Consider the following 18,028-nt stretch of genomic DNA (forward strand, 5'->3'; position numbering starts at 1 on the left):
TCCTTCTTTTGATCACAGAGCAGTCCCCAATCTCTGTAGCTGGAGTGGCCCTCATATATTTATCACTTTCACTTTTCTTCTGTGTACTTGTCACAGTTGAAGACCTTACAGACTCGAGGGGAGCCCGTGATCCATCTGCGGTTCCCATGCCCTTGTGTGACCCCTTCTCCCTGGTGTGGGACATTCCCAGGACTTACTTCTAAAGAACAAGAGTCATGACAAGATACATGTGTGTGTGTGTGTGTGTGTGTGTGTGTGTGTGTGTGTGTGTGTGTTTGAACGTGCCTGTGTTACTCAAAAATGTAATACCCGTCTCGTTAAGTCTCTTCCTTGGTGGCTTTGAAGACAGAGACTGCCACTTTGTTAGCTGTCACAAGGAGAGGGTACATGAAGCAGGGAACCAGGGTCTCCAGCTGTAGCCCTCAAGGAGCTGAATGTGACCCATGACCATGTGTGCTTAGATGTAGATCCTTTCCCAGACACACCTCAGAGAAGAACCCCCACCCAACCCTGTTAATATTGCTATGTCCTTTTATGCCAGTAGTTGCTGTAGATTGTCAATCAGTAATAAATAAATAAATAAATCACAAATACAACTGATAATTGATCCCTAGCAGACATTAAATCTTGAGAACAAGGCCGGGGACCTCTGTGTTGCCCAAGACTGAAGTCTCGGAACTCAGCAAGCTGGACAGCAGGATACACAGGTCAGACCCTTGCATGAAGTAAAGAGCTGGTCAATAAACAGTAACTGCTACTACTACTACTTCGTGGTGTGGGCAGCCTTGGACAATTCTTGTTCTCTAATGGATGGATCCCTTTTAGGGTCGGATGAAGCAGAATAGCATAGGATGCAGGAAAGTTGAGAACTTTACATCCCGCCGGCCAGTGGCATCATGCCTCACCATTTGTTTCTCCCCAGCAAACTTCCTTTTCTTCTGGTATTCCTGTGGGGGCTCCTTCCTTCTCTGCAGCCCCACCCAACTGTGGGGCCAAAGCTGCTGATCTAGACCCTCTCCCAGCCCTTCCATATATACACATGCCATTTGAGCAAATGCTATTATACTGGCCACTGTGATTGGGGGCAAGGTTGGTCACATGACCCAGATCTATCCAATCAGCGCCAAGCCTAAAATTTGCACATACTACTGGTATAGAGCAGCCTCCTTGTGAAGCACAGGGTGCAACGAGAGCTTCAGAAACCTCTTTGTGGGACAGACATGCTGGGAAAGCAGCTCAGTCAGGAAAGCTGGGTGAAATCACATGTGCTCCAGATCTTTATAATGCATGAAGATCTTGCAGCCAGCCTGGACTACAGGGAAGCCCTTTCTCAAACACAATTGCAAAGCTCTTCCCACTGGGTTTTGGTTGATGAAATGATTACCTCTCCAAATCGCTCCAATCCTTTTGGAAACAGTTTTGAGTTGGATGTTGTCTCTAGCAACTAAATAAGCTGTGTTTTGTAGTATAAATGTGAGAAGTCCTCCATAGACTCATGTGTTCAGTTCCTGGTACCTGCTAGGGGCAGGCCCTGAGGTTCTCAACTGGGCTCAGTTTCCAGTCCTCTAAATGCTTCCTGACGACGTGTGTAACGTGACTTGCTGCCATTCCATCCCCACCATGCTGGGCTGCAGTCCCGTTAACTGTAAGCCAGATGAACCTTTCCACCCTGAAGTTGCTACTTGTTGGGTATTTGATCACAATAAGAAAAGTAACTAATGCCCCAAATTACACAGGATGGGCTGTGAAATCAACAGAGAAATTGCTTTGTTTTGTTTGTGTTCCCCAAGGTCCATGTGTCAAAGCCTTAGTCACCAGACCATGGTGTTAATGGGAAAAAGGAACCTTTAGAGAATGGGGCCTAAGGGGAAGAAGTTAGGTCACTGGGGGCTGCCCTTAAAGGGACTACTGGGACCCCAGGCTCTTCTTTCTGCTCCCTAGCCACCATGAGGTCAGCAGGCCCCCGTCAGGAACTCCAGCCATGTACTATGCCATCACAGGCCCAAATCAACAGGACGAAGGGGCTCTGTGCTGAAACCTCTAAACCCACAAGCTGTGATTTTTCCTTTATAAAGACAATTAGCTCTGGTATTTTGTCATGATAGCAGAATCTGATTAATGCATGTCTGACATATGAGAATGGGTAGGAAAGAGAACATAACAAGAACCAAATAAATATTTAATAGAATACCATAGTAAATTTAGAGGAAATCACACAGGCTTTTTTTTTCTTTGTAGTCTTCAGTATGTGTTTGGTTTGTTTGTTTGTTAAGAAACTGCTTGATACTGCAAGCTCTTTTAAAAAACAATATAAACATATCAAGTGCAAATATGTCAAAGATCAAGGCACTCAACAACTAAGCCTTGAGACTTTTTCTAAAGGACACCTGGCTGCAAGGTTAAGATTGCTTTTCAAGTTTAAAAAGGCCACGATTCCCAGATGTTGCTGCTCTTTCTGAGAAAAAAAGTGATAAAAGGTAGAAGAGCTGGCTCTCTTTGGGTTCTTTCTTTTTACCTCTTATTTCAAACAACTGAGGGAAAAACCCTCTTCTTCATCCCCCCCCCCCCAATAAAATGAAACTAAACTTCACAAACAAATCTACCTTACTCCCATTTGGGGCCTGGGACTCAACCCACAGTCCCTAGTGGTCAAGCTTCCCGGTTCAAGAAGCCTGGGACTCTGCCAAGGTCAAGACTGCATCCTGGGGAGTGGGGAGGGGTGGGGAGGCGGCCGGCCCCTGCAGAAATTTAGACACAGTGAGTGGCGAAGCAGAGCAAGCCTCCAGCCCTCTCTCTGAGCTATGACGCAAGAGTCGAAAGGGAGAGCTTTCCCAGCATGCTTAGAGTGCAACCTCTGCTTCCGTTCCGCCCGTCATTCCTGGTAGAGCCCCTCGAAGTCTGTGGACTTCATAGCCAGCTGACAGTCAGCGTTGGCATTTTGCTGGGTCAGTGGCCTGTGGGGTGAAAACACAAAATGATTAGCTTAGGAGCAACATCGTGAATGGCCCAGCCACATGTGCAGCACTCTTGGCTGGCGTGTTCTGTGAGCTCTTATCATAGCAGCTAAGAAAGCTGAACCTCTCTCCAAGCTGACTGACATCTGACTAAGTTCTAATGTGTGTCTTTGGGGAGCATGAGGAGCAGCTCTAAGGAGAGACTTCACTTGGTAGGAAGGGTCTCTTGTGCTCGCTTGCGTGCTCATGAGCTCTCTCTCACGGTGCCCCAGCACCACCCCACTGAACAATGGTCTCCCATTGGCCTGGAACACTCTGAGTAGGCTGGGCTGGCTGGCCAGCAAGCCACAGCAACCCAACTATCTCTGTCTCCCCAGTGCCGAGATTACAAGTGAATACCATGCCTGGCATGTTCATGTGGGTTCTGGGATTCCAAACTCGGATCCTCACTCTTGGGACTTCCACCAGAGCTGTCTCCCAAGCACCCCATCAGGCTACCTTCTGCAGTATAATCTTTAACTCGCAGCCTGACTAACACAGAGTTCAAGGATGGGGAGGGATTTTAGCTCCAAAGCATTGGAGGAATAAGCCAAATAGGGCACTGTGTGTTCTTTAAAACTGATAGTGATCAAAGCAACTTATGAGAATCTGGCTATGACTCCAGGGATTATCACTTAAGCAATCGTGTGAGAACAACCCCTGAGCGATTTAAGATCACAGACGCATCAACAGAAGATAAGAACAGGATAAACTTTTTGAAGGGAAGGGGAAGGCTGGGGATCAGACCCAGGACCTTGACCAAGCTAGACAAGTGACAAGACAGCCTTTTGTGCTCAGGGTCCTAATGGTTTTTTTTTAGAGCGTGGACTGGCAAATCAATCATGGCCATAGACTTGAAGCCATCTGTTTTTGTAAAATCTGAATAACGTTTCATTGGAACACAGCCAGACCAGTTTATTTGCTTATTACCTGCTCTCACGGTACAGCAGCAGAGCTCAGAGGCTGGCCACGGTTAGATGCCCTAGAATAGTTACTGTCATCCCTTTCCAGAGATTGTTGATTATCTATGCTTTATAGCCACTTTATATTTGGCTGAGAGTTTTACCAGACTCAGCTGACCTGGATTTAAGTCCCTTCTCAGCTAGTCTCAGCTTGTGCACTTGGCTTTCATTTTCCAATCACAGAATGAGGCTCACTCCAAGAGTTAAATGAGATGAGGCTGGAATGTGCTTAACAGAGACTCTGGCACTAAGCAATACAGGAAGCAAGTACCTTAGCCACAGTCATCAAATCAGCGAAAACTTAAGTACAAGAGAGACTCAGTATATGGGAACTTAAGAATCTAAAATCTATACGCAGCACAAAAATCAAGTATCAAAACAGTGGCCTTTGAAAACCCCCTGAGTAGCAGGAGGTAGCACATTATGAAAGACTGTCTCCCAAGCACTCCAGTACCGCTGGGTTTCCCTCCAGCATCTAAAAAGATCACTGTTCCTCCAGACCCAGGAGCCATACTATGGGGGCAAAAACTCCACATAGTAAACATGAGCCATATTTACCATGTGGAGAAGCTCACACTGTGACAAGCAGAGGAGACTACTTCCCAGCTACTTCCCAGCTCCTGTACCACCCTGAGAGGTAGGCATGACAACCTGATGAACAAGCCTCCTGCTGTTTACCTGCCTTCCAAACCTCCTAAACTCTACCCCCATTTGGCCTTTGTACATTAAACAGATATCTTTTTAAAAGAGTAAGTAACTGCCTCACAAAGCTACTACAGCCAAGAGATGAGCTCTATGGGTGATGGACTAGGGTAGTGATGCTTGTATGTATGTGTGTATGACACTCTACTGTGAACATGTAGCTGACATCTAATGTCTACAGGCAACTGTGAAGAACACCCATCTCTTATAATTTGGCTGCTAGACACCAAGTGGGAGCAGAGAGTTAATCTGTGAGAACCCCTCAAATGCCCAAGATTAAGTTGTTCCATTGGCATGTATTTACCTGGGAGAAAACCAGTAGCTCATGAGGCAGGACACGACCACATAGGACATCATGGCTATTCCTGACATGGCAAGCGATACAAAGCCCATGCCACAGAGGATGCAGAGAAGTGAGAGGCCGCACACAGAGATGATCAGTCCTAGGAGGAGAGCATGGTTAGGAGGTACCTTCATCTGAAATGGACTGAAAATGAGAAGACCCTGGGCCAGGGTATTTAAAATAATGGCAGCTAACTCGGATTTTTGAAGTCAGGAGGTTTGCCATAAAAATTCACATTTCTGACATCATTTTTAATGGCAGGAAGTTCAACAACCTAGGTCGGCCTCAGCTTCTGGTATCAACCGGCTGGGCCTCTGGTTGCCTCCATTCTCTACTGTTCACAAACTATATTACACTTGGGATCTCTTTGCTTGTCTTGTTGCCTGTCTAATTTAAGGCTCAGAAGGAGTAAGTCACATCCCAAATTACAATGGTGGTAATGGATGGCTGATGGAACATAAGAGACTGTGTTTTAACTACTCTGACAAGCTGCCTTGGACCAGAAAGACTTGTCTTTGATAAGAACGGCAGATGTTCAACAAAAACTGTCCACCCTATTGAGTTACTTCCCAATAACCTTGGGCAGAGTACCTTCCAGTATTATGGCCCCCATAAGAGCACCCAGGGAGGTGAGCACCACGATGAGCAGGAAGAAGCCGACAGGGATGGCTGACATGCTAACAAACATCAGCACGGTGAGAGCCAGGAAAGGATGCTTGTCCAGGTACCGACCCACTGGGGACTTCATGAAGGCAACCACCTGCAGGCAAAGGACAAAATGCCAGGGTTAAGCACTGTGTCCAAATCTCAGACTGAGCTGATCTGCCCCAGCTGTGGGAAGTACAGCCGGAGGCAGAGGCCTCTGGCAAGTCAGAGGCTCGCAGACATCAGTACAAAACATCTCCCAAGACATGAGGCACCTGGCAGCAACATAAGGAAGCTGTGGGGAGGAAGGCAAGTGTGAGGTTCCCACCCAGTGTCAAGTCCTGTGAGAGGAGAAAAGGTCAGGTCACCGCTCTCTTGCCTGACACACACCCTCTCTGAATAACACCCTCTTATGTGTGCAATGTGCCTACTGCTCTGCAGACAAGGTTCTCAGGACTAAGGTCACCAAGGAACAGAAGAGTTAAGTCCTAGCTACTCAGCATCACTCACAGGCTTATTGGAGATGAGGAGCATTAGGCTCCACCTGACACCTACTGCATCCAATTCCACTTTTCAACAAGAACCCAGGTGCTTTGTGTACACATTAAAGTTTGAGATGCGATGGACTAAATGGCTTCTTTGGAGTCACCCAATTTCCAAGGGACAAAGCCTAGATATTCAGACTTTGGATCTTTGACTCCAAATGCCAAATGCATACAATGACTTGCAACCTCATCAGTGCTTCCATGGTACCAAGCTGGATGCTAGAGTTGGCCACAGACTGATAACGGCAACCATATTTTGCTTTAAGAAACAGATTGCCCTCCTTCACCAGGCTAAGGGATGGGGGAACCACACTCTAGGGAAAAGGCTGCTTTAGTGCAGAGTTGGTCTTAGTCAATCTCACAAGGATGACCATCCCCCTCAGTTTTCAGGTCTCAGGGTTTCACTCTCCTCATTACCGGCACTGGAGCCCATTCCCTGAAAGACCCCATCACTCAAACACCTTCCTCTAGAAAAGTAACCACCAACCCAGCTACCAACTCTGCAGTCTACAGCAACGACTTGCCTACATGTAAAACAGCAGCACAAATACTGTGGGTGTAACCACTCTATGATGAGATTTAAGGCCCACGCCACAAAATGGAACCCATGCATGCTTCACCCTGCTCCCGTGGCCAAGAATCTAGACTAGATAGGCCTAGGGGAAACCCAAATCCTATTGTTCTGCTAAAGAAGCAGTGGTAAAAATGACTCCTAACTACATTCTGCTGTACTTATAGATCAGTGCTTCACTGAGCCGTCAGCAAAGATACTTCTTCCTGCAGTAGATAGGACTAATGCAGAGACACCCAGCTGGAAAATTATATAGAGAATGAGAGATTTGGGAATATTCAGTCCTAAATGGGATGCCTTCATCAAAACCCTCCCCTCAGGGTTCACAGAGTGACAGAAGCAGAAAGATCTAAGAGTCAAGGGGAATGGAAGACTCCAAGGAAACAGCATCTTCCAGACGGTGGCAGCATACACAAGGCCTGCCCGATTTCAAAATGGACATCTTCCCAGCACTGAGAGGGTCAAATGCACATGGGCTTCCATCCCTAACTAAGACGCTATCCACTTGCAAAGGGAAAATGAGTTTCTTTAAACGGAGTCTCACTGGCTTATGAGTAGGCTCCATGCCCAGTGGAAGATGGCCAACACGAAATGAACTCAATGATATTTTTGTAGACTTTTTGTCTCATAGTGCTCTGTTTGGGCATTTTTTTTGTCTTGCTGGCCTTTTGCTTATATATTATGGTTTCCAATTTTGTGTTTTTATGGATTTTGTATGTGTGTGTTTCTTATGTTATTTTCTTTTTGTTTATTATGCTTTGTTTTTTGTTTGCCTGTTTTAGGATTGGTTGTTTTTTTGTTTGTTTTGTTTTTTCTTGTTTTTGTTTGTTTGTTTGTTTTGTTTGTGTAGCCCTGGAACTTGCTCTGTAGACCAGGCTGGCCTCAAACTCAGAGACCCACCTGCCTCTGCCTCCCAAATGCTGGGATTAAAGGCGTGCACCACCACTGTCCAGTGTGCCTGTTTGTTTTAAAGGGAGAGAAAAAAAGGGCATGGAGTTGGGTGGGGGCTGACTATCTGGGAGGAGAAGGAGGAAGAGGAGGAAACCAGGAGGGAATATATTGTATAAAAAATATTTTTTTTCAAAAAACGTAACAGCGAATAAAAAGAAAAAAAAAGCTGGGGGCAGGGAGCACTTCTTCCATCAAAAACTGGTCTTTCCTGTGTCTCATTCCTTAGGACCTTGGAGGCCAGTGGCTGAAATGAAGTGCCATTATCAGAAGTGCCTTTTTCCAAATCACATACTTGTCCTGGAAACAGATTTCCATCTAAGTAATCCTGTGGGTGGGAATTTGGAGGCAAGTTAGAAACAGGAGGGTTTACAGCTCAGGTGATGGCAACCAAGCATGGCTCACCTTGCTTAAACAGAGACGGCCATTCAGAGCATTCAGAGAAGCCGCAGACCCTGTCCTGGGCTTCAACACTGCCTCCTAAAACATAACAAACTTCACTTCCTGGCACACCACACAATGTCTTCTAGCCATGCTGCCTCCTGCCTTCTAAGATCTTGTGGTTTAGCTGTCTAGTAACCTGTAAGCACACCAGGAACCACCTCTGAGACCGTCCTACCTTAGGGCATTGAAGGAGAGGGAGGCAGATAAAGTTTGTGAATGCTGAAGAAATGGAAATCCAGCACCTGAATGAGACATGCTCTATGTGTTTGAGGGGGAAAAAAAATCAAGGATATCTCATTAATGACTTCTTAAAATAACCACAAACTTAAATCATAGTTTAGGATATATTCGGTTTCATTTCATGGATTCCTTTTTTATTATTTATTTTTAATTTGAGATAGTGTCATTATTGCCTTGAACTTATAATCCTACTGCCTCATAACTGGAGTGCTAGGATGATAAGTAAGACTCACCACCCCTGGCTCATTTTGTTTTAAAATAAAAACATTTTAATAAAAACATTTAAATTACTTTTGTGACTCAGATTTGTCTATTGTACTATGTAAGTTTTATCTCAGGGAAAAATAAATAAAATAAGGGGTAAATTGAGAGCACGTGGCTGGGGCTGGGACATACACAAAGGAGAAACTTAAGTAAGATGAACCTGGGATGGGTATGCAAGAGGCAATTAGGGAGATTTACAGGATATCAGGCAAGAGTATGAGTGGCCAAATCTGGGCCAGTGCGGGAGGGGAGGGATGTAGCCTGCAGATTAAATGACAAAAGAGAAACCAATAGGACCTGGGGACAGTTTTGGCATAGGGAATCCAAGAAGCAAAAGATAAGAATGTCCTATTTCTAGTCCTCAGAGAACCCCCCTCTTTCAGAACCTCTTCTGAGTTTGGCCTCTAAACACCCCCCAAACAGAAGATCATTCAGAAATGCAAAGACACTATTTTTAAAGAGTCTGCCAGTTAAAGCAGGAATGGTGGCACATAGATATAGCTAATTCCAGCACTTGGGAGGCGGGAGGATTGTGAGTTTGAGGTCAGCTTGGGCTGTCTATCAAGATCTCACGTTAAGAAGGAAAGAAGGGAGGGAGGGAGGCAGGTGGCCTGGCAAACCATCCCCATCACCAATACATTAAACCATGTGGTGGTTTGAATGAGAATGGCCTCATAGGCTCAGATATTGGAGTAACTGGTCCCCAGCCAGTGGTGCTGACTGGGTAGGTTTATGAGCTGTGACCTTGCTGGAGGAAGCCTGTCACATTGAGGGCAGGTTTTGAGAGTTTAAAGACTTACACCATCATGAGGTAGTTCTCTGCTTCCTGCTTGGGGTTGAGGTGTGAGCTCTCAGCTATTCCTGCCACCATGCCTGGTGCTTGCTGCCACGCTTCCCCCATGTGATGGTGAAGGACTCTTAGCCCTCTGGAGCCATCAACCCAAAATAAACCCTTCCTTCTGTAAGTTGCTTTGATCACAGCAATAGAAAAGTAACTAAGACAAAACAGTCAACCCAGGAATTGCTTTCTCTGGGAAAGAATGACTTTTGTCAGGACAGAATGTCATGGAGACAGCATGGTTCATGTGTACCTAATGATCACACTCATTAAACACAGGTTCCAGGCACCTTTTTAACAGTCTAACCAATGGGCTTGCATCTTGCCAAATGCAAAGCCAAAATAAGCAGGGCCACGAAGACTCACTACCTGCAGCAGGAAAAGAGATTGCAGGGGTCATTCCCAAAGTAACACCCTCCAGCAAGGGAAGCGGGGGGGGGGGGGGGGGGGGGAGGTGCAGGTGGGTGGGGGTGGAAATGGGGTTCATCCAGAGAGGTCAGCACATTCCCCAGCATGTTCAGTTCAAGAAGGGAAGATTAGGGAACATGCTTAACTCAAGGTCATAAAGCACATGTTCAAAAGGTAAAAACAGCATGCAGGAGTACTTTAGGGCACTCTAAGCTCATGCTACTAAAAATAGTGATGTGAACTCCTCTGGAAACACCCAGTTCTCTCTCTCTCTCTCTCTCTCTCTCTCTCTCTCTCTCTCTCTCTCTCTCTCTCTCTCTGTATGTGTGTGCATGCTCACTTGGGTGCACATGTGTGTGTGACACATTTGAAGGCCAAAGGATACCCTCAAGTGTTGTTCCTCAGGCACTGTCTATCTACCTGCCTCTCACTGGCCTGGAACTCACCAAGTAGGCTAGACTGGCAGGCCACCGAGCCCCAGAGATCCACCTGTCTCCACCTCCCCAACACTGGCATCTAAGTATAAGCCATCACTCCTGTATTCTTTTTTAGTGACGGTTCTGAGAATTGAACTCAATTCCTCAGGCACCTTACCTGCTGACCATCCCTCCCCCGCAAGCCACTTTTAATTGAAGAAAAACAAGGCTACTTTGAAAGTATGCCAGTAAGGCCTTCTCCCCTAAAGGTGCCTGGCTAGCTTAGCAGCTAACATGTCAGGCCCTCCATGTATGTCTTCATGTATTTTCCCCTACAAAGCTGCATGGCAGTTATTGAAGAGCAACTTAACAATACCCCATACCAAAGGCTTCATACATCACCATATTTCACTTTCCTGGCAACAGACAGAACAGCACAATAGGAAGAAAGAGAGAGAGGTTAGCATGCTGTGGCATGCCCTGAAATTTTCCATTGCTAACCTGGAGGGAGAGATGAGCCTCCTACCCATGCTTTACAGATGTGAGCTGCACTGAACAACCCAGGATGCCAGACTTCGAGAAAATGGCACCATCATAGCCAGGCTAGTGCAAGAGCCTTCTCAAATGGCATCCCAGATAATCCTCCCAGCAGCCCAAGGCCTGGTGTTGCTCATTCCAGATAAGAGGAGCTGGAAACGAACTGAATTAATGTACCCAAGATCAGACAAGAGCATTTATTTATAAATGCACTCTGGCATGAGAGCTTCTAGAATCAGGCCCACGTGGTCAGGATGTGTGACAAGATGGTTCTACCTGAGGCTATTCACAGTCAGGAAAACTCTCTACTGTGAGAATGGAAGACAATTGACTCACTGTTTCTCACTGCCTTAGAGGAGAAGGACCTGGTGGACAGAGGACAGTGAAAGCAGTCAGGATCACAACACAGTGATAACAAGTCAGAGGCACCGTGCTACAACAGCCTCTCCCAGATTAGGCTCTGGGTGCCTGCTGGTACATGATCCAGGTACGGAACGTGGACTTTGGGGAGGTGGCCCCAAAATCTTCCTCATGCCAAGGAAGGTCCGACATGAGAAGAAAATCATCTGTCACAGGTAATTCACATCAGGAGATGCCAACCTGGTCACCCACATAGTGGTGTTCTACCTGTGTTCCACTTCCCTGAAAACTGCTCCTTCCTCAGCAAGAGGGCACCCCTGACATGTGCAGTCCAAACAAAATCCAAGGTCCCAGTCCAACGGGCCACAGGTGAATGAATGTACCAACAACGCTCGTGTTTCCACGGACAGGAAACTGAAACTCCTAGATCTTCAACAGGTGCTAAAGGAGACATGAGGAGAGGAGGGTACCAGCCTGGACAACCATGTTTGCCCATGGGAAACACCAAGGGAAGTAGGCTGCAGAGTCTGGGGATGAAGGGAATACTCAAGGAGCTAATGTGAGAAGCTACACAGTCAAGGAAGAGGCCTGTTGAGAGCTACTTCTGGCACCAGCCACCAGCTTGACCCTGGTTCTAGTCCAGAGACAGCCATGCTTTACTCCACCCATGGCTCCTGGGGACAGCTTAAAGTCATGGAAGGTCCTACTTGTTCGCTTGCTTAAACTATTTAAAGCAAGTTCCTGTCTCTTGAATTCTGGAAGTAAGACAATTAAGACCTGGACAAGCACTACAGACAGGATGGAGCAATTTCATACCCATTCCATCTAGAGGCCTATGCAGCCTCATCTGAAGTTCAAAGAGCTCATTAAACTGTGAGAAAAGAGCACAAATTACATGAGGGAAAGAAGCAATCTCCATTTCCCAGAGACAAGGGATGGCTATATAAATTATAGTATGACAATCTGATATCCTTTGTTGATGTTCTAGTGGTACCTGTAAATTATTCTGAAGTCCCACACTTCAGCATGAAAAAACAGCACCCTACCAAGTGAAAATAAGAATACACAATTACATCTGCTGTGGTTACACTCACTAGTATGTAAACATTACACACTGAAGGGTCTTACTACTCACTGGGGTTACCACCACTGTTTGTAAGGGTTGCTTTTGTTATGATTTGAATATAAAGCAGCTCCTGCTGATTCACATGCTGTGAAGCCTTGGTCCCCAGCTGCTCCTGCTGGTTTGGATGGTTGTGGAAATTACAGGAGATAGAGCCTAGTTGCAAGAAGAGGGACATTGGGGACATGTCCTTGGGGCTACATTTTACCCTATGTATTCATGAAGCAATCTCTGTGTGTGTGTGTGTGTGTGTGTGTGTGTGTGTGTGTGTTGTCTGTTTGTCTGTCTGTCTATCCCCACCCCATCCCCCTGCTTACCAGCTACCATGATGTGAGCTACTCTGTTCTATCCTGCCCTCTGCCCCAGAATGATCTAAAACCATGAAAATACATAAATCCTTTCTCCCTTATGTTGTTGCTTAGGTATTTGTCAAAGCAACAGAGAATCTGACTGACACAGTTCATGGGTGCTTTGTTCTCCTTTTTCTTTCAAAGTCACTTTACACTAATGTAACCTGTGGGCTGGAGAGGTGGCTCGGTGGTTAAGAACACTCACTGGTTTTGAAGAGCATTTGAGTTCAGTTCCCAGAACCCACATAGGACAGCTCACAAGTGCCTGTAATTCCAGTTCCAAGGATCCAATGCCCTCTTCTGGCATCTGTAGGTACTGCATGCATGTGATGCACATACATGCATTCAGGCACAAAACATCTAGCACACACATACACATAAAATGAATATTTTTAAAAGGACAGGTAACATAACTTAATATACTAAAAACTTGTAAGAGACATAATTCCATCTCAAGACTACCTGAGAACCCCAGGCCATAGAGAACTGACAGGTTCCCCACCTTTCTGAGTGGAACTAGCTGGGTAATTATCTCGCCCAAACCTACTCTGGTGTGCACAGCTGAGTTGTCGAAAGGAAAGAAGAAGAAAGTTCATCAGCTTTGAAATGCCTACTTCAGAAGGTAGGTATAAATATTAACTAAGATGTGCTAGATGCTTGGTAAAAGGTTGGAGTTTAGTAAGGCCTCAATCAGGTTAATAAACACACAATCTTTATCATTTGCAATCCCATGTTTGAGGATTTTTCTACTCACTTAAATTTATTTGGAACCTAAAATGAGTCCTTTGAGCATCTTTAATGTCAAGACTGAGTCATCTGACAAGCACATTCCCAGCTTGTTATGGTTTGAGCCTGAAATTCAGTGAAATCTCACCTCTGAAGATTCTAGCTCCCCACAACCATGCCCTTGGCCAAGCCTTTAGCATGTGGGCCTCTCTGGAACATTGAAGAATCATACTATAGCATCATGGCCTATTTAATGCCACAAAGTTCATATTTTTGATTTCTGGTTGGCAATCCCAATATTTAATTGCACATTTTTTAATGCACATTGCCATGACCACCACCACCAGTATCTTTTTGTTACAGTTCCTTATGAAGAAGATGTGTGTGTTTGTTTGAGACATGAATCAGCCTGCTGCTGGCCCTGCATTCAATGCCGACAATCAGCAGTGTGCATTATATACATTAATGTATCTTTCCATGAATACTCATAAGATAAGGACCATATACCCATCTGTTGTGACTAGAAGCTTGAAGGACCTGAGTTCCTTATTTCCTGGAGAACCAGTGGTCTGTTTGGTATTTTTGAATCCAGTGTCTGTGATGCCTTTACAGAGAACATCTCCCAGAAGTCATGAGAATGAACTGTAAATGTGCAAAGGCCATGAGGGCCTTTCTAACTGAGCCAACTCACTAAATAGAGTCTCGGCCAACTAATTAAAAAGCTGCTTGTCCATTTTAAAAATAGCCTGGTAAATCAGCAGTATGCCAAATGCATTCTGAAGCATGTCCCAAAGAAGACTCCTGTGAAGCACATGCCTTAAGATGGCAAAGGATCTGTTTTCTAGATGCTGGTGAAATGTGCTGTCTAATAGGGAAAAAAAATCACAAAACAGTTCCCATCACTTTATATGCATACATACTTTAAGTATACATGGCATAGAAGTCCAGAAAGACAAAATGGTAACAGTATTAGCTAGCTAGCACTGTTTTTTTTTTTAATCTTTTGGTATATATGTATATACAATGTAAGTGAATGTGTGTATTTTCATGTATGTGAGTGTATACATGTAATGGTACCCATGTGGAAGTCTGAGGACAGCCTCAGGTGTTGGCCCTTGCCTCCTACCTGTTCTTTGTAACAGGGTCTCCTTGGGATTTCGTTTTGTTTTGCCACTGAATAAGACAGGCTAGCTGGCCCACAAGCTTCCCAGGACCCTCCTGTCTCCACCTCCCATGTTGCTATAGAAACACTGGGATAATAGAGATGTGTTCTGCACCCATCTTTATGTGGATATGGGAATTAAAACCTACGTGCTTATGATAGCCAGACAAGAGCTTCACCCACTCAACCTAGATTTCAGAGTCAGTACAAAAAGGAATGTAAAATATTTTCTTTCTGTTAATTTTTATAATGACTACAAGCCGAAACGATACTATTTTTTGATATATTAACTAAGAGATATTCTTAAAATTAACCCATTGCTTCTTTGTACTTAGGATTAGGTACCAAAAAATTTTAGTGCACATGTGGCTAAAATCACATTTCTGTTGGATGACGGATTTCTAATGAAACACAAAACACAGATCTTAAACTAGGTATTGGCTGGCCCCTTTCTTAGGAGAATAGATGAGCCAAACTTTTCAAAGAAAAGAGTAGTGTCTGCCATGTGGACTAAAAGTGGCCTCTTTCAATCCAGGGGAAGATGGCAGTCGCCATGACGGGTGACTATCCAACCAAAGTCTGCATTCTGTGGGATGTAACTGGAAGTGGTCTGCAATTCTCTGTGACTTCCAGGAATCTTCCAATTGTTCCTCCCACTCCCCTGCTGTCCTATCGCCTCGAATGTCAGTTTGGTCGCTGATGCTCTAGCAGCCACAATGAACATGGCCACAACCCAGACATAGCAAGGTGCTATGAGAAAGACTCTTGACTTTCCTGTAAGTTCCTATTTGGGGAAAAAACAGCGTTCTGTCTTCTTCAGCCCAGTGTAAACTTCCCGTTGTACACGGCATTGGAGACTGACCTTTGAGTTACTCTGGAAGGACTCCAGCACCAAACACAGTTTCCTCTGCAGCTCCTGTAAGTCTCTGGAGACACTTGGGGGCTCTTCTTTGGCCATCTTGAAACGTCCTTCAGTCTCGCTCTAGATTATTTCTTCTACCAGTAAGTTCACGGATGCAGCATGTAGCCCAATCTCTCATGTCGCCTGTCTCTTGCTATCACTGAAGAAAACAAAAAGTTTCTTGAATCATTAGTGGTCTCCAAGGAGCTGGTGCCATCCCCTACATACTGATGGTGGGCATGCGGATGGACATATCTTGATAATATTTATCAAATTTTTTAAGCTGCACACACTTTGATTCAGCAATTTATTTATCATGAAGATAATAGATATATGAAAATATACCCAAAGGTATATAAACAGAAGGTCAGTCACATTCCTGTTTATAATACATAATGACTAGCAAGCTGGAAGGAAGAAGTTAAATCTATATATTATAAACACTTCACTGTTTTACATACACACACCCACACCCACACACCCACCCTCACACACACACACACACACACACACACACACACACACACACACACATACACACGGTATAGAAAAAGAGCTAGAAAGACATGTATATCTTTTAGGTCTAATGTTGAAAGAACATTTGACAAACAAGAAAACTGAATTACTGTTCAATCTCCCACTCCCAATCTCTCTTTTCTCCTCCAATGGGGACTTGGGATGCTCTCTCTTCTTTATTTGGCTCCTAGGCACATAACACAATGCCACCCTTTATTTATGTATGCTGAGGTCCTCACTAACAATACTGATCCCCAAGGCTGTGGCACAATTATTTCCTGTCACTCAACAGCCTGGAATTTGCAAGACTTCCCATTGTTTATACGTTTTTCACGAAGGCAATGAGCCAAATTAGATACATTTTTATCCCTGGTTGAGTTTTCAAATAAAAAAAAATATTATTCTTATTTTCTGTTTCCCAGAACATCTGTCTGGGTTGGACAGAACGGGATCTCTGCCTATCTCCTGGCAGACAACCTCCTGATCTCACATAATTGTGTCAGTAGATTCTGTCACAGTGCAAAAGTAACTGAGAGGGCCTCACATCACGTTTATTTACCATATTGAATATCCCACTTGCCTATCATGTGTTACAGTGAAGAAACATACCTTACCACTGTCTACACTACAGTCTAGTGTGCACGGTTTCATCACACCAGCCAAAAACAGTTCTCTCCTCTTGGCCAGGGAAGAATCAACTCCTGCACCCATATTTATGTCGTTAATGCAGCAGCTGGCATTGATGTTGAATTTAGGATGGTCCCAGCCTTCAGTTCACCTAATCTCATCTCTACTGCAGGCTAAAACAAGCCCAGCTGCCCCCTTACAAGTCTTCTTTGCCCTGGGAAAGAAGTGCCATCCAGACCTGTCTGGGGAGTCTGATGGAGGCAAGCGTGGGAAGAAGGCGGAGGACTACAGTCCGCACACACATTTACCTAGCCACCAACCAATTCCCAGGCCCTCTACTCCTTCTAGGGCCCCTGTGCAGACACTAAGCAGCGTCTTAGGGAAGGACAGAAGGCGCCACCCCAACTAGCCTAGGGCGCCCCGCCTACTCTGAGCTTGGGGCCTAGCCAGGTTCTCAGAGAACAGGCCCCGCCCCTTACAAGGCTCCAAATAAAGCCTTGCCTCCCGACTCCAGCGTCCCACGAGCAAACCGCCACCGTGAACGTTCCAGCTGCGAGTTGGGTCGAATCCCCAAGCTGTGGACAGGGCCTTCCGGACGCCTGGAAACCTATCCCGCCCGGTCCCCCTTTCCGATGAGTGTTGAGACTTTCCATCTAAGGGCGGGGATTCACAGAGAAGGAAAGGGTGTGATGCAGATGTAAATCTGACCCCGGACCACCCGTCCCAAAAACTAAGAGACGGAACTCTGGGTAGTTAGTTGGGCACCTTGTCACTGATCTTCTGGGGCAAACCCACCTTTGACACCTGCAGCTCCCTCCTACTGTGCCTCATGGCACCCCTATTGACCAATCCTAGGGAGGAGCTGTGGATGCCCAAGCAAGGCTCCAAGTCTTCCCATGCAGGTTTCCCAAAAAGGAGGCAGGGCCTCGTTCGCGGATTGGCACTGGCGCCCCCCTCCTTTTTTTTTTTTTTTTTTTTTTTTTTTAACCAGATCTAGCTGCTGGTGTGTAAGCGCAGGGATGGCTGGAAATGGATCTCCCCGTGACCTGCCACCCGCATCAGGTACCTTCAAGACCAACCCAGAGGCCAACAGCTACAGGCGGAGGAAGCTAGTGCACTCTCCCTTGGTCGCCCCTGAGCTCCTCCACTTCCGAGGCCGAGCTTGGAGGATTCAGCCAGTCGAGGTCCCCTAAACTCCACACCCCACAGCTTTGCTCTCTCACCTGGTGCTAGCTGCCCCGATACCCAGCTCTGCAGCCACGGAGGGCGAGAAGCGAAGTAGGAGGAAGAAGAGTCTCGACTCCGGCCTGATGGTGGACCGGAGCTGGACTTGCTCCTCCCCACCCGCAGCGCTCTTCCTTCAAAGGCCGAAGCCACGCCCTTCTGCCACGCCCCTCTCCCAGGCCC

At 45.8% G+C, this 18,028-nt stretch overlaps 1 protein-coding gene across 3 annotated transcripts; it reads right to left on the reverse strand.

The window, feature by feature from the left end:
* Positions 1 to 2,140: 2,140 nt before the first annotated feature.
* On the reverse strand, positions 2,141 to 18,002 carry Ldaf1 (lipid droplet assembly factor 1). Of its 3 annotated transcripts, none has more exons than XM_059251334.1 (5): positions 17,845 to 18,002; positions 15,440 to 15,638; positions 5,592 to 5,760; positions 4,962 to 5,100; positions 2,141 to 2,954 (listed from the first exon to the last, which is right to left on the reverse strand). In XM_059251334.1, the coding sequence occupies exons 2-5, from the start codon at positions 15,533 to 15,535 to the stop codon at positions 2,873 to 2,875; spliced, it is 486 nt and encodes a 161-aa protein (XP_059107317.1). In that variant the 5' UTR covers positions 15,536 to 15,638; positions 17,845 to 18,002; the 3' UTR covers positions 2,141 to 2,872. The 3 variants fall into 3 exon arrangements, with proteins under 3 accessions (XP_059107317.1, XP_059107330.1, XP_059107323.1); XM_059251347.1 differs by lacking the exon at positions 17,845 to 18,002 and adding an exon at positions 17,688 to 17,812; XM_059251340.1 differs by lacking the exon at positions 17,845 to 18,002 and adding an exon at positions 16,604 to 17,016.
* Between the last annotated feature and the right edge of the window lie 26 nt (positions 18,003 to 18,028).

Source organism: Peromyscus eremicus, chromosome 1 (genome assembly GCF_949786415.1).
Source record: "Peromyscus eremicus chromosome 1, PerEre_H2_v1, whole genome shotgun sequence".
Taxonomy (NCBI): Eukaryota; Metazoa; Chordata; class Mammalia; order Rodentia; family Cricetidae; genus Peromyscus; species Peromyscus eremicus.